The sequence below is a fragment of the Phyllostomus discolor genome, chromosome 1 (genome assembly GCF_004126475.2).
Source record: "Phyllostomus discolor isolate MPI-MPIP mPhyDis1 chromosome 1, mPhyDis1.pri.v3, whole genome shotgun sequence".
NCBI classification, from domain to species: Eukaryota; Metazoa; Chordata; class Mammalia; order Chiroptera; family Phyllostomidae; genus Phyllostomus; species Phyllostomus discolor.
Window position 1 is genome coordinate 218,185,808 of NC_040903.2, and position 16,110 is coordinate 218,201,917.

Consider the following 16,110-nt stretch of genomic DNA (forward strand, 5'->3'; position numbering starts at 1 on the left):
GCAGTCAGAGCCCGAGGCCTCAGCCCCCGCCCCCTGCCAGCCTGGCAGGGGCCCAGGCCTCCCCAGGGACTGGCCAGCCCTCCAGGCACGTAGGCACCAGACAGGCCCTGACCAGTCAGACGCTGCTGGCCACACGCAGGCACGTCCCTGCCCCCGACAGCACGGAAGCTGGGCGCAGGGGCCCACCCCACGGGAACCAGCTGGACCCCGTTGGTGTCCCCCAAGGGACCAGGGTGCGTGTGCAGGACTGAGGAGCCTTGGAGTGGCTGGGCCCCAGTAGGCACACCTGGCCCCTGCTGCCCGGGACCCGGGCCAGTCCTCGCCAGGCGAGGGGGTCCTGAGACCCAGGGGGGGCAGGAGGTGGGGGCACTGAGGGCAAGAACGGCAGGCCGGGGGGCCCATGTGGGGTGTGGCCCTGTGGCGGAGCAGCCAGGGTGGAGCAGCGTAGCCCGGCAGACAGGACTGCGTGCTTGGGGCCTCAATGGGAACAGAGCCCCCAGACCCAGCCCAAGCCCAAGGCCTCACATGTGCCCGTGGTTCTTCAGTTTGTGCTTTTTATTGTTCAGAGAATGGGGTGTTCTCGGGGTAGGGGACCCACCCCAGTTGGGGCCTGGGGACAGGAAGACTGGTGAGGACCAGCCTGGGCGGAGGCGGCCCCCAGGGGGCAGCCGAGAGCTGTCCACCAGCTCTCCCACAACGCAGGCGACAGGGTCCAGGTGCCACAGGGGAGCCTCAGGAGCGGATCCCTGGGTAGCCCGCCCACAACCATAGTCTGAGTCCCTGGGTTCGTCCCACTGTGACCCTGGGCCCCGTGTGCAGCAGCAGCACACAGAATGGCCGCCCCCTCCGGTCCCCTGCTGGCCTCAGGCAGCCTGTCCTGAACCAGGCCCCTCCCCATAAAGCAGCCCCTGGGTCAGGGCCGAGGGGCACCTAGAGGAGGGGCAGGCTGCTGTGCCAGTGCCTCAGTCTCCAGGGGGCACAGGGGGCAGAGGGGCGGCCTGGTCCTGGGAAGCCTGGGCGGAGGGGTGGTGTGACCCGGGACCCGTGATGGCAGGCGGGCGGGGCTCCGAGGTGTCGGTGGGCTTTTGCCATCAGAGGCCCTTGGGTGCTCCTGGCCGTGTGGGGTGGCCGTCGTCTCTGTGGTGTGCTTGTCGGCCTGGCTCATCCGGAACCGGCTGTGGGGCCGCCAGGTGTGTGGGCCCAGCTGGGGGACCTTGAGCTGTCACTCAAGCCCCCTGGCCCCTTTGGCCTCAGCTGAGCAGAGAGCAGCCTGTGAACGTCCCCCAGCGCCTGTGCCGCCCTCGACCCGAGGCATCCGAGCAGAGAGGCTCTGCTCAGCGCAGGACAGACAGGGAGGCCCCAGGGCCGGCCCCTGCAGGAGAGGCTTGCAGCGACAGCCGCAGCCCCCCCAGCGAGGAGTCAGCCCCGGCCCCTTCTGGGTCAGCAGCCGGGGGGGCTCAGCTGCGGGGCGCCCAGACACGCGACTGCTGGGGAGGGCGATGCCTGCGTGGACGGAGGAAGGCACACGAGTCCCCTCGGGCCAACAGGTGGGCAGTGGTGACCTGCACACGGGAACCGTCCACGGCCCACTGGCGCCGTCTGGCCACTGGCCTCCCCCACCGCGGCAGCCTGCATGTCCGCGTGGCACTGGCCCCGCTGCTCGCAGACCCTGTGCCGGATGCTCCTCGCTCCCCTCTCGGGGCACAGCTCTTCCCCACCAGCCCCTCCTCCGCGGGGCTGGGCTCCTGCTTCAGCCACACACGCCCAGCCACGCTGCCCACCCCAGAGCCCCCTTCCCACAAGGGGTCTTCCAGGCCCATCTGCCCCTCCGGCCTCCCTGGGGCTGCGTCCCTCTGGGGAAGGCCACGAAGCCACACACAGAATCACAGAGCACAGCCTCAGTGGGTTTCTGCTCAAGTGACGTCCTCCTGTGCTCGGAACCCAGCCCCCATCCGCCTCCCAGGTGGCCCAGGGTGCCAGCCGGCCCCAGACACATGGCCCCCACGTCTTGACCTCAGACTCCGCGCCTATGGGAGGAGGCCCAGCCCACCCCAGGGAACCGGGTGCAGGCCCTGCGAAGCAGTGTGGGTGCCCTGTCACCGAAGCTACCCTCTCCTGACGCAGCAGGAGAGGGCCAAAGCCTGGCCCTCGGAGACATGTCCAGAGCAGCAGCAACCCAGCCAAGACCTGGGGCAGTGGTCTCTGGGCCTCCCCACGCAGAGACCTGGCCCCCCGGGCGGCACTGGGCAGCCGGAACCCTCTGGAGCAGGACGGCCCAGCTCACAGCCCTGCCTGCCTCCCCTCTGGGGTGCTGGGCCAGGTGCCAGCACAGCCAGGGCGGCCACTGCAGTCCTGGCTCAGGCCCTCTGGGCTCATGGGTGGCATGTAGCTCCCTCCGCCTGGTCCCAGAAGAGAAGTGGTGGGAGGGGCCAGGGTCTGGCTGAGCACCGCAGCTGGGGGTCCAGGACCAGCCCCGATCGGCAGAGGGACGAGTGGACACAGTGCTTCTCCGTGACAGCGGGTGGCAGGAGCAGGGCACCCGGCCCCACGAGGGGCAGACAGCAGGGTCCTGGGGCCCCCCAGGCCCCACTCACTCGGACAGGAGCTGGCCTCTCTGTGCTCCAGTTTCTTTACAGGAGACCCCACAGTCACGCCCGTGGAGGGCCCTTGGGCCACGAGACCTATGTCTCATCAGTCACACGCAGGCAGCCGTCCAGTCCCCTGTTCCGGACAGAGACGCGCCTCACACCGTCCAGAAGAGCGCGGTGCCCCGTGCCCCCACGAGGCCGCGAGGCGGAGGCTGCGGAGCAGGCTGGCAGCGCCTCTCGTCACAGGAGTCTCCGCGCTCACCCCTGGGGGCCCAAGGCCCGGCCCGGCCTCTCAGACACCAGCGGGGTCTGCCACCAGGACACTGCCCACTGCGGGGTCACGCCTCAGTAGCCGTCATCATCGTCACCGTCACAGCCGTAATCTGCAGACCAGAAAGGACAGTCGTGGCCGCTGAGGAGGCCTGTGCTGTCAGAGCGCCCAGGCGCCCCCCGTCGGGGACGGCCACCTGGCCCCTGCAGGTGCTGGGGGCCGACGGCCTGCCTGTGGGCAGACACTCTACTTGTGTGGGCCGGACCCCCCCCAGCACCCATGGTCTCCCCAGTGGGGAAGGCCTGGCCAGCTCCACCTAGCACCCCGAGGGCCTCCAGACCCGCACGGTGCCTTCGCTCAGACTCCCTTCCAGGTGACACAGGCCGCAGCACAGGGCTGCCGGGCCGATGGCCAGTGCCCTTCCCCCGGACGCCCCTGCCCACGCCGGCCCCACGGGCCCCGCGGGCCTCACCGCTGCCGCCCAGCATCTGCAGGGCGCTGACGCAGGGCTCCCCGTCCTCCTCGTCGGGGTCCTCCTCCTCGGCGTCCTCCTCGGGGTGGTACGACACAGGCCCGCTCTCCACCACCACCGCCGAGGGCCGCCCGGGCTCGGCGCCGGGGGCGGGGGCGCTCGGGAGCACGGCCTGCGAGGGAGGGGAGGGCTCTGGGGCAGGCGCTGAGTGGGCTCCCCGGCCGGTCCCCTGCCGAGCCCTCGCTGCCTCCCTCTTCGGCTTCCCGGGCCAGACCAGAGCCCTGGCCACAAGGAGGGGAAGCCCTGAGCCCCATCCCGGGAGGGCCTGGCCCCCGGCAAGGCTGCCGCCCAGGCAGGGAAGGCGGGCACAGGCAGGCTGGACCCGGGGCCACGGCCTCACTCCCCAGAGGCTCTCTGCATGACCCGGGCGATGGCCCGGGAGGCACGGCCCGCGGGTGGCCAGGGCAGGGCTGTGCTCCGCAGGCCCCAGGCCCACTCCCAGGACACCCCTCCTGAGCGCCCTGGGCTCGGGACGCCCCCTGCCCATGCAGGGCAGTGTGGCTGGCTCCCCCACCCCCCAGGGTCTGCACTCCCAGTGCGAGGCCCCGCCCCCACATCCACACAAGCACCTCTCCCAGGGCAGCCTTCTTAGCTGGCTGTGCAGACACCAAAGGCCTCAACCTGCAGGGAATCACAGGAGGGGGCAGGGTAAGGGGAGGAGCAGCCCTCTGGGGCCCCGTCTGCCCCTCTCCTCCCAGTCAAACAACTCTGGTCACCCCTCCACCCACCCCTGGCCCACAGCAGGGGCGCCCCAACTTGTGCTAACAGCACCCCTTCCACTGGGCCTGCTCTCCCTCCTCTAGACGCTCAGCCAGGGTGCCTTTCCCCACTGCCACCTGCAAGGGACCGAGGGGGAAACACCCCAGAGCCCCTCAGTGCTGCCGACCCACCCCAGGGGGACGGTTGGGACCCCCACCTGAGAGGAGGCGGGCTCCCCTGCACGCCCAGGAACCCCACCCCCCGAGGCCGGGGCCGGGGCAGTGTGTGTGCCCTGCGGCTGCTTCCCTGCAGGCCCGGCTGGGGGGCTGGCGGGCCTGGCATGCAGAGTCCTGGGCAGTGGGCCCCCCAGTTGCGGTCCCCAGCATGCGGACTCCTGCCCCACCCTGCCCGCCCAGCACGACACCTTTTCCCCACGCTGGTCACGGGGTCGGCCCCACTCCTGCTGGCCGGCTTCTTCCTCCGCGGCAGCTTCCGGGAGCCGGCCCTGGCCTCGGGCCGTGCGTCTGGCCTCTGCGTGCCGCCCCCACCCTTGCTGTCCAGGTCGCGGAGCACGCTGTAGTTGATCTTGCTGGAGATCCTCTTCTGCTCCAGCATCTTCTCGATGGCCTCCCCCGCCGTGCTGGCCTGGATCGGCTCCCTGCGCTTGCAGGACTTCTTGGGCTGGGGGGACACGCCAGTCACACCCCTGCGGCCACGGTCGGTGCCCTCGGACCCCGCGCTGCTGCCCGGGGCGCCAGGGGAGGACAGGGCTCAGCGATCCTAAGGCCAAGCCCTTCCTCCTCCTCCTGTCCTCGGGCGGGGGCGGTGGGGTGGCCCACGCTGCCCGACTGCACCCTGTCCAGGGCGCAGGGCGCCAGGCAGCACTCACCACCAGCGGACGCCTGGCCTGGTGCAGCCAAGTGCCCACGGCCCACCATGCCCTGCCCCGCCAGGCCCAGCAGACGGCGGCCAGGTGTCTTGTGCTCTGGCTGTGCTGCCGGCAGGGACGTGTGGTCCCCAGACCACCGCCTGGCACCGAGCTGCAAACCACTTGCAGGAGCCCCCCCACCCTGTGCCACCTCTTCAGGCCACCAGCCGTCACACTGGGCCCCCATCACGGGCCAGTGACCCCAGCCAGGCTGCTGGCAGCCCAAACGCTGACCCCGGCTCCCAAGGAGCCCGGAGAGCTCTGCAGTGCAGCCCCCGGCAGCTGCAGGCCAGGCGCCGTCTCTGCTCTGGCTGGGCCACAGGCTCGGCTGTCCCCCCACCTGGGAGCTCCCTGGCCAGGCAGCACCGTCCAGCCACACAGGGGCAGCTCGGCCCCTCACTGTGACCGCCAGCTGGGTGGGCGGCCAGACGGGCCCTCAGCGCCCGCCCACAGCCCTCCTGGGGCTGCCCCTGAAGCCGAAGGGCCGGTGGCCCCTACCTTCTGCTCCTTGTACACGCCCAGCTCCTTCTCCTTGGCGATCCGCGCTTCCTTCTCTGAAAGGCCGACAAGCGCTGGGTCAGCAAGGGCCTCGCGCCCGGGGGGCCTGGGCGGGGGCCGGGCACTCACCCCTCTGTTCCCGCAGGTACTCGGCGTTCTCCCGCATCCACAGCTCGGCCTTCACGCGGGCCTCCGCCTCGTCCAGGATGTACTGCGCAGAGCGCACGGCACCCTCAGCGCTGGCGCGGCCTCAGCCGCCAGCCCGCCTCCCACCCGGGCCCCTGGCTGAGGGCTGGGCCCTGACCCGGGAGGGTGCATGCGCACACCACACTAACGGCTCGTCCTTGGGAGCCCGTGGGGGTCCCCCCGAGCCCCTGCCCCTGGTCCCGACAAGGGGGCGGGCCGAGGGCTCCAGAGGCCGACTTGGACACTGACAGGTTGTCTTCCGTGCGAAGTCCTGAGAGCAGGGGCGGACCTCACCTGCCTGCCACAGGCCCCAGGGCACCCTCAGCCCTGGGACTGGGGGTCTGAGGCCGTGGGGGCACTTGGTCAGGGTCCCTGTGACTGGCGGGGCCTCGCCTCCAATCCCGGCAGGGCTGACATCTGTGTCGCAGCCGCACCCCACGGGGGGCAGGCCCGAGGGCACGGGGCCCGAGCTCACCCTGTCGATCTCCAGGTCGTCGATGCCGCTGAGGTCCAGCTCGCCGTCCCCTGACGTGTCCTCTGGAGGGAAGCGCGGCCTCTGGTCAGAGCACCCCCACACCACCTGGGCTCGTGGGGCGAGCTCCATCCCTGCCCCCGAGGGGCGGGCGCTGCTCTCCCGGAGCAGGGGGTGAGCGGACGACCCCGCGCTGCCCGAAGGGAGCAGGACTGCCAAGTGGGGGCCTGCTGTCCTGAGCAGCCTCCAGACCGCGAGAGGGTGGCCCACCAGGCCTCTGCTCAATGGCCCGGGGGCCTCCGAGGCCCTCCGACCAGCCTCAGGACAACCCGGAGCCCGCCCGCCACCCTCCCCGCCCAGCCAGGTTGACAGCACCGTGCTCCAGGCTGAGGAATCCGGCGGACCCTCCTGTCCGCTGCCCCCCGCCGCCCGAGGTCCTCCGCCGAGTCCCGCCGGCGCCAGCCCACCCGGAGCAGGCGGCCTGGGGGGCTCCCAGCCGAGGCCCTGCTGAGGGCCCCTTGTGCCCTTTGCTCTCTTGGCTCGGGGCACAACGGCCTCTCCCTGCCCCAGGGGCACAGCGCCCCCACTGCCCCAGAGCCTCCTCCTCCGCCACAGCGTGTGCCCTCTGCCCTGCGCTTCCCGGACCCGCCCGCGCTGGACCGCCACCCGCCGTGGCACAAGACTCGCAGCTGAGCCGCTGAACAGCTTCCCTGAATGCCGCGCTCCCCCGGGCAGCCGCCCACGTGGTGCCCTTGGCGGGGGGGGGGGGGGGGGGGTCGTCCCAGCAAAGGACCCGGACGGCTGTTAGGGGTGAGCTGACAGCCGAAGCCGCCCTCCTGGGAGAGCTGCAGACGGTCGTGCCGGTTCAGTGGTGGGAACCGCTGTCCCTGCTGGCGACAGGGCCCAGCGAGCGGCGTCTGCCTGCCCACACCCCCCACCGGCGTAGAGAAACACAGAGGACGGGCCCAGGAGGCCTGTCTCTGTCCCCGTGGGCCCTTCGTGGCGTGCGTCTGTGACCCCTCCGCTGAGAGGCGCAGGACGCTGCTGCACAGGCACCTCCTGGGTCCCCTGGGGCAGGAAGGAGCCCGTGGCCACAACCCCGCCCAAGGGCCCCAGCCAGGACCTGGGCCAGCGGGTAGCGGTCCTAGGGCGGGGGTGGGGAGGGGGCACCCTGCTGGCATTTGGTGTCAGTGCACACCGGGACCGACAGCTCCCGCAGCCCTGCACCCGGGGGTCAGGGAGTGGGGCTGGCAGTGCCACCTCCGCCTCCCGCAGACCAGGGGGGCGGCCTAGCCGGACCCAAACCCAGAGTCTGTCCCCTGCCCGCCGCTCACCCCGTACTCACTGGGCTCCCCGCTCTGCGAGATGCACTCTCGGATGGAGTCCGAGATGCCCAGGCTGGCTGCCGTGGGCAGGGGCCCCAGGAGGGACTCCAGGGCGGGGGGCCTGCCGCTCCCGCTGGGGCTGCCTGCTGCCTCCGAGGTCCCGGCGCCGCCGCCAAGCAGCTCCTGGTAGAAGTCCTTGTTCAGGTGGCTGGCGGCGGCCTCCAGCTCCTCGTCCTCGGCGTCCTCCTCGCCAAACAGGCTGGCTGCGGCATCCTCGGCGGAGCCTGGGGGCACAGCGCCACACCAGCTGTCAGCTGCAGGGCCAGGGGAGTCCGCTCGTGTGCAGAGACACCCCACCGGCCGCAGAGGGCGTCACGGCACTAAGTCAGGCCCCTGAGAAGGAGAGAGCCACCAGAGGTCCTTGTCACAGAAGACGCCCGCCGTCAGCCACGGCCGGCACCTCGTGCCCGGTGTGAGATGAGCACGAGACGGCCACACACGTGAATGCAGCAGCTCAAGAGGCAAGCCACCCAGAACGCAACGCAAGAAACATTCGTGACTTTGCACGGGGCGTGAACTTCTTAGAAGTGACGCAGAACAGAACCCACAAACACAACACACAGACTTCTTGCAGATCACACGCCTGATACAGGACCTGTATTTACGAAATGTGACGACCTCTCGGAACCTTGAAAGGAAACACACTCCTGGTAAAAAGTGGGCAAAAGATCTGAACAGGGACCAGCACAGGCGAAACCCGGGTGGCGAGAGAGCAGCGGCCCCCACCCCACGGAGTGGCCACGGAGGCAGCTGGTGGGCTCCCTGGGCAAGCCCTCGCCTGCCCTTGGCCCGCCAGCCTCTGCCCTTGGCCCACCGGCCTCTGCCCTTGGCCCACTGGCCTCTGCCCGCGCCCCCCAAGGCCGCACGAGAACGTCCCAGCACTCGGGGGACAGCCCTGGCCTGGAGCAGCCGCAGCGTCCTCGGCCAGGACAGGCCGGCCAGTGGGCAGGGGTCTCCAGTGCGGGGCGCCGGGAAGAGGGGTGGGAGCCAGCGGAGACGCAGCGGGCGGGCCCGAGGACCCTGTGGGACACGCCCTGGGGGTGAGCGCACGCCCGACCCACCTGGCGCTGCCTCCCCCACGCCCGTGCCCGCCGCACCCACGTGAAGCAGACAGAAAGCCGCCGCGTGGCACAGCCCGCCCTCCACAGTGCCGGAGAGTCTCCAGTCTCGGGTGGCGCTGTGTGTCATGTGCGGGGTTGGCATCGGGATGAGTGTGCCCTGGGGACACGCTTTCCATCCCAGTGAGGCGTCGCGTGGGTGACCCCCTTCTGCACACACCCTGTGGCTCCCCGCCCTGGACACCACGACACCCCTGCAGTGGAGGACCCTTCCTGCCGCACAGCCGGCTCCTCCAGGCCGCCCGCCTCCTCGCACATGTCACGGGGACACAGCAACACGGAGGCCGAGCCCACGGGCACCGTGGCTCCCACGGGCCTGCAGGCGTGGTGCAGGTGGACAACCCCAGGAGCAGGCCCACCACCTAAGGCAGCCACACCTGTCCTGTCCCACTGAGCTCGGACCCAGCGGGGGGTGGACGGAGAGCCCGCACCCTGACCTCGCAGAGCAGCGAGGCGGGGGCGGGGCTGGCGGGCCGGGAGGGAGCGGGGCACGCGCCCGTTTCGTCACGGCCAGGCAGGCGCTGCCAGGAAACACCAGGAAGCCCCGGCCAGGCCAGAGAACACCCCCAGGGGAGGCCCCGACCACGGCTCCTCCCACGGCGCGGGGCCGAGGCGGCCAGAGGGGCCAAGGCGGACGGGTCGGCTCCCTCAACAGCCGGCACAGGAGCGTCTCAGACACGGGCACCGGCGTCCTCCCGAGGCCACAGGCGAGGTGAGGGTCGGGCCCCTAGGCGCCAGCAGGCAGACACCCACAGACGTGGGGGCCCAGGCCAGAGCCAGGGAGCCCCTCCCACCGTGAGGCGTCTCCGAAGACTGCTGGCCACAGACAGGCAATGGACAGCACAAAGCAGGGACAGCGCCCTCAGCCCTGGCCGGCAGAACCCAGGAAACGTAGTTAGTGACAAAGCAGAAACCCTCCCGAGCGTGGCACGCCCCGACTGGGCTCTGAGCGCCGAACAACCACGGCTGCGGCTGTGAGGGGCGGGCGGCGCCCGCCGTCACACCGGCGGCACCCTGCCCTGCACGCATCAGCCGCCCACGGGCTGTGCAGAAGCAGGGCGCAGGGCGGCGGGGCAGCGGCAGCAGGTCTGTGCGAAGCTGCAGGCACAGGAGCTCAACCGAGAAAAGGCCCCGAAACACAACTACGTAACGTGAGGGAGAACACGGGGGCAGGTCACCAATAAAACGAAAAGCCTTCTCAGACACGCCTCAGCCGCTGGCCAGAGGGACGTACGGCAGCGTGGGCGCGCCCAGGCCCGGGACACCCCGCCTGTGCGCCCTGCAGGCGGTGGAGCCACCAAGTGGCGGCTCGCAAGGCACCGCGGGCACGAGGGTGCGCACGCCCTTCACGGGAAAACCCGGCATCTTGGCCCAGAGCCCGGCGCCGCGGTCCCGGGCGGCACCAAGCCCCGCAGGGAGGCCACGCTGTGCTTGCTGCCCCCACCGGACTCTGCCGGGGGCCGGGGGCCGGGGGCCAACAGCAGGCGCAGCGGAACGGAAGTCAGGGGCCGACCCCGAGCGGAGCCGCGGCAGCACCGGAGGAGGCCCGCGTCTCTCCCAGGCGCCTCGACTCGGGACGGGGGCTGCGTCCCAGCCGAGCACAGTCCAGCCGAAACATTCGGAACAGAGAGCGCTCCCCCCCGCCCCCCGCCACTTCCCTGCGGACCTGCGGCCTGGGCCCACCCTGACCCGGGCTACCACACTGAGCTCCATCTCAGGGGTCGTGCCCTGTCCTCTCAGCACCAGCAGGAGTCAGAGGTGGGCATTTCACAGACACGAAGTGGTGGGGGGCAGAGACGGAAGCCACGGTGCCCTGCGGAGGGTGGGCTCTGACCCGCAAGAGCGCACAGGGGATGGGGCCGCAGGAGAAATCCACATTCCAGCTGCTGAGCGCGGGCGCCCGAGCCCGAGCCAGGGCCGGGACCATCTGTGCTGGAAAGCAGGACGAGGAGCGAGCACAGGGGCCGGGCGCACGGGGCGGTGCCGGCACAGACGGCAGCTGCGGCCGGGATGGGAGAGACAGCGCTCCCCAGCACAGGGTGGGCTCAGACACGGGGACCACCAGGACCACGGGGGCAGCGCTGGCCTCCTCTGGCTGGGCAGCGGGGGGCACGCAGAGCTTGGGGTGGCCGTGGGGACACGTGACTGAGGGTCACGGAAAACACACGCCAGCATGGCTGCCAGAACCTGGAGAGGAGCCCAGGGGCCTCGGCCACCCAGACTGAATGTCCAGGTGGCGCAAGCGTCCTTCGGCACCTGCTCCGGGGCCTGGGCCTCGTGGGACAGGGCTGGACCAGATGGACCCTGAGGGGCAACTGTGGAAAGGGGCTTGGGGTGGCCAGCGGCTGCGTGTCCAGGGCTGAGCTCCTCCCCTCGGGAGGCCAAGAGGCCGAGGGAAGAGCTTCAGCCCAGGGCAACCGGGACGGGAGACAGGTGGGCGTGGGTGCTGGGGAGCGGCCCCGAGCGGCCCTGGACGGGCGAGGGGGCCGCCTGGTGACGAGAGGCCCGTGTGAGGCGGCCCGTGTGGCTGTGGACAGGGTGCAGGCGGGGACCCAGGCCGCCAGGGGGATGGGGATGGGGATGGACTCACCGTCCCTGGCCAGGCTGGCCAGGGCCCCCTTGGCCTTCGGCCGGCTGTTCTCGAGTTCGGTCTCAATCGCGTCCTGGTAGCTGGATATCTCCCCTGAAGCGGCAAAGTACGGGTGGAAAGTGAACACGAAACCCTCTGCTGAGGAGCCCACGGCCCCCCTGGGGCAGGGCAGCTGGTTACCTTCGACTTCCTCCAGCTTCTTCGACAGCACCTGCTCGAGCTGCAACGGAGAGGGCGAGAGCACTCAGCGACAGGAGGGGCCCGCGTGCCCGCCGGACGCTGCCAGGCCCCTCCCCTGTGGGCCTGGTGTGGACGCGGGGCCCCGATGCCGGCCCTGCCAGGACCGTGCGTCACGGGTGCTGGTCGGAGGCGGGGCGCAGGGGTTTCAGGGGCCGGGAGCGGTGGGGCGGCGCCGGCCGGGGTCCCCTGACTCGGGGACTGGGCCCTGGAGAGGCAGCGCTCCCCCAGGCCCCACACCAGACGCCCCGAGGGACAGGCTGGGAAGGAGCCCGGAGCACCGCACACCGGCACCTCCACGTGCCCGCCTCTCCCCACATGCACGTCTGCGCGCAGACCCGCCGCTCTGCCACACGGATGTGCGGCGTCAGCCTGCAGGACGCGGCGAGGCCTCCAGCGCTGATGGCAAGGCCAGGCGGCTGGCGTGCGCGGGGGCTCACCTGCTTCATCCGCAGCTTGCGCTGGCCAGCCGTGTACGACGGGGGGTCACACTCCTCCTCCAGGTCGATCTTCATGAACTCGTCCACGGTCAGCTGGCTGGTGGGCGTGTCTTCAAATTCTGTGAGCCTGCAACAGAGACGGGAAAGGGACCCGACGCCCTGAAGAGCTACTTACACCAGCCCCAGGTCGCGAGCAGCCCCAGGCGGTCTGGGGTCCCTGGCCCAGCGCCTGGCCGCTCCGGGGAAGCACAGGCCCCCGCCCCTCCTCAGTCCTGCCCAGGCTCACAGCTGACCCGGCAGAGAAGGCCACGCAGCCTCCCGGCTCCCAGGGGGGATCGGAGAGACCCTGGAGAGAGGAGTCCGGCCCGCGGCCACATGCCCAACCAGAGGCCAATTTTCACCCCCTGCCAGTGTCTCCCAGCCCACACGTGCATCGAAGTGCTGAGCGAGAGTCAGAACGTGAACGTGAGTCACGCGAGGCTCCATCTGCCCCTTGAGGGGGGCCTGTGGCGGTGGCGGGGGGCAGGCAGGTCCCACAGCAGCACAGCTACAGCGGCCGTGCTTGAGCCCAGCTTCCAGCTGACCGTCACTCGGGCCACACCAGCAGGACACGGGCAAGGCTGCCTTCAGTGCCTGCTTCCCGACCCTTTTGAGCTGCAAGGTCCACAAACCACCACCCACTTGAACTTGCCTTCGAGAGCACCAAGTCTGCCAGAAGGGGGTGGCCCCGGGACAGACCTCTGCAGGACAGGGGCGGCGCCAGGACCACGGAGGGCCCCACCTCCAGGACCCCAGCCCTGCCCCCGCAGAGGCCGCTCACCTCTTGCGCAGCGTGGACTCGCACACCTTGACCACGCCGATGACCTCCTTGATGGTCCTCCGGAAGTCGTGCATCCTGGCTGCCACCAGAAGCGCTGGGAGGGAGGGGGGAGTGGGGAGGGGGGAGTGAGCAGCGGCTCGCGCCGCACACCGTGAGCCAGGCTCGGGGCCAACCCCGCACTCGGGACTGTCCTCCGCCTGGTCAGCGGTGGCCACACGGCCCAGGCAATCACCAGGGGGCCGAGGCCCCGCACGGCTCTGCCTGCAACTGCCAAGATGCACAAAGCGTGCGCCACGCCGCGCCACGCCCTCTGCGGTTCTAAACGGGAGTTAGAGTGTGTTTCCCGAGAACTTCACGGAGCCCCCAGGGGGGGCCCGCCGACCTCGGTGCCTGTGCAGGAGATGCTGGCCAGCGATGGGGCCGAGGGCTCTGAGGGACAGAGGGAGAGGCCGCGTGCTAGGTGCGGCGACCACCGTGGGGCGGACAATGAACCTCAGGCAGCGCGGAGCCTGCGGGCAGACGGTCGTGAGAACACGGCCCTTGGCGTCCAGGAAGGAGTGGACCTGCAGACACTGGGCCCAGGGCCAGGAGGGAGGACAAGGCCCTGGCGGCCTGGGGGCCCTGGGTGGGCCGCCTGGTCAGGGCCCTGACGGCCCCAACGGCATCTGCAGGCGGCCGCCACTGGAGGACACACCAGACAGCGGCCCCGGGCCAGGAGCCAGCCCAAGAGGCTGGGGCCCCAGCAGTCAAGCCCCAGGTCCAGACAAGGGAGCCCGGCAGTCCCCTCAGCTCAACGGCCCTGCCCCTCCCCGGGGCCAGTGGAGGGCAGCTGGGAGCAGGCTGAGGTCCCTGAGGGCAGGGGAGGCTGAGCGGCAGCTCTGGAGACAACCCAGCACCCAGCACCCACCACCCAGAGGCCAGTGGGCCAGGCAGTCTGACTCCAAGGCCCCTCACCTGCCCCGCAGAGGCCCGAGGGGCGCCGGCCCGTGTGCATCCAGTCCCTCTTCATCCTCTGCAGCAGCCTCAGGGCCGTCATGGACACCTCGTGGTTCTTCTCGCCGAACTCCAGCAGGTGGGCGAAGCGGGGATGTACAGGCACGGGTCTGCGGCAGACACGCGGCTCAGACAGGGCGGCGGCGCCCCCGCGCCCCCGGCAGGGCCACCCTGGCCAGTCCTTCCACCACACAGGCTCCCCGGGGACATGCAGCCTCCCTGGCCCGCAGGTGGGGCCCTCACCGCAGGCCCCCTCCCATGGCCGGGCGGCTGCTGCTTCATTTGGGCACTCCGTGGCCGGCGGGTGAGGTCGAGCTCATCTCTAACACACTTATTGGCTGACACTCACTCCTGTGGAATGTCGGCTTCCGTCTTCCACCCCCTTGTCTACGGGTGTGTGTTGCGTCTCTTCACCTGAGTCTCTGCTCGTTACTAGGGGCCCCGGGCACACGGGTGCCCGTGCAGACACAGGCCCAGGGGCTGGCGCAGGCTGGGGACGCGGCTTTCTGGGGCCGCCAGCCTCCAGGGCAGCAGCACCAAGTCGCTCACAGGACGAGGCTGACGGAGGCAGCGGCGGGGCGGGGGGGACGCGGCACACAGGACTGCCCAGTGAAGCCCCACCGGATGGAGGCCACTGGGGCAGAGGGCAGAGGAAGGAGCGGGGGCAGGCGGGGGGGGGGCCTGGGAGGCACGGAAGGGGTGGGCAAGCTCCTTACGCCCCCCAACCACAGCAGGAAGTGGTGAGACGCACCCTGGCTGGTGGGAACACCAGGCACCCTCCTCCACGAGGGCCTCCGAGACTGAGCTCTGGCCCCGGGGGCCCTGAGACACTGCAAGCACCACCACCTGGAACCTGGCAGCCTTGGCCCACAGGAAACCCAGGGACAGTCTCTGAGGCCACGGAGATCGGTGCAGCCCCTGAAGCAGCACGGGTCCCTGGGCCCCAGTGGGCCGGTGGCACTCCCGACACTAACCAGTTCGAAACACACACGATCTGAGTGTTGCAAACCCACAGACGGCAATCATGCCTCTGCCAAGCCCGTGGGGCAGCTCTCAAAAGGGACCGTGTGCAGGAGAACAAGGAAACCCCCATCAGCCGGAGAACACAACTCCCACAGGACATGCCCTCTGACCGCAAGCCCGAGAGCACTACTCTCTCCCCTGGCCGGGGCCCGGTCGGCCGGAGCACCGTCCTGCACACCGGGAAAGGCTGCTGGTCCGACCCCACGACAGGGCACACAGAGCAGGCAACCAATCAATGCTTCTCGCTCTGTCAAAAATCAACAAGCATACCCTTGGGTGGGGATTAGAAAAAGTAAAGAACACTAAACATTAGCCAGAAAAAGATAAAACACTCCCCTCGTGTCCAAGCAAAGTATCAGGAAATTACAGAGCGAGCTTAGACTTCAATGCTCTGTTAAGGAAGAAATGATGAACTAAATATTAAGTAAAAAGTTGAAAAGCTAACAAAACAAAGCATTTGAAGCAGACAAAAGGAGTAATAACCAAAAACAGTAAGTTACCACCACTCGGGAAAAAGCTCAAGAAGAGCACGCCAGGCGGCACCGCGGTGCAGGCGCTGAGACGCACACACGGCCGGTGCAGGAGCCAGCCCAGACACAGCCCCGCACGTGCTCAGCAGACTGAGCCCAGGCCTGAGAACCAAAGGGTCACCAGTTCGACTCCCAGTCAGGGCACAGGCCTGGGTTGTGGGCCAGGTCCCCAGTGGGGGGTGTGTGTGAGAGGCACCCACACACTGATGTTTCTCTCCCTCTCTTTCTCCCTCCCTTCTCCCCCTCTCTAAACAAAACAAAACAAAACAGTGTTGGAAATCTGGACCCTTATTTTACATCACATGCAAAAACCAACTCAACCCTGGCCAGGCAGCTCAGCTGGTTGGAGCATCATCCTCAGATGCCCAGGTTGCAGGTTCGATCCCCAGTCACGGCACATACAAGCATCAACCAATAAATGCATCAATAAGTGGAACAAGAAATTGATGTTTCTGTCTTCCTCTCACTCTAAAAAACTAAAATAAAACTCAAAGCAGATTAGAGAGCTAACTGTAAGATGTGGAACCCCCAAAACCAGAAGACCTGGGGGGAGCTCGGGGCATCGGAATGGGCAACCATGTCTTGGATGAGACACCAAAAGGGCCGGAGCAGAGCAAAAATGCACACACGTGACAACATCAACTTAAAGACTTCTGTGCAGCAAAGGAAACAATCAGCATGAAAAGGCACCAAGGAAATGAAAGAAAAGTATTTTCGAATCACGTGTCGAGAAGGGACCGGCATCCCATACGCAGAGAGCTCCCTGACTCCTGAACACGGACACCTGATTAGAAAAAACG

The 16,110-nt window shown here is 69.1% G+C and overlaps 1 protein-coding gene across 1 annotated transcript in view; it reads right to left on the reverse strand.

Annotated features, from left to right (window-relative positions):
• Positions 1 to 544: 544 nt before the first annotated feature.
• Positions 545 to 16,110, reverse strand: part of BRF1 (BRF1 RNA polymerase III transcription initiation factor subunit) — a 40,331-nt gene continuing 24,765 nt past the window's right edge. The window contains 14 exon segments of the mRNA XM_028507465.2: positions 545 to 2,971; positions 3,332 to 3,503; positions 3,961 to 4,012; positions 4,515 to 4,771; positions 5,517 to 5,572; positions 5,646 to 5,727; positions 6,178 to 6,239; positions 7,520 to 7,783; positions 11,268 to 11,360; positions 11,448 to 11,487; positions 11,945 to 12,071; positions 12,765 to 12,858; positions 13,719 to 13,853; positions 13,856 to 13,867. Coding sequence (XP_028363266.1) covers positions 2,934 to 2,971; positions 3,332 to 3,503; positions 3,961 to 4,012; positions 4,515 to 4,771; positions 5,517 to 5,572; positions 5,646 to 5,727; positions 6,178 to 6,239; positions 7,520 to 7,783; positions 11,268 to 11,360; positions 11,448 to 11,487; positions 11,945 to 12,071; positions 12,765 to 12,858; positions 13,719 to 13,853; positions 13,856 to 13,867 — 1,484 coding nt within the window. The 3' untranslated portion in view covers positions 545 to 2,933.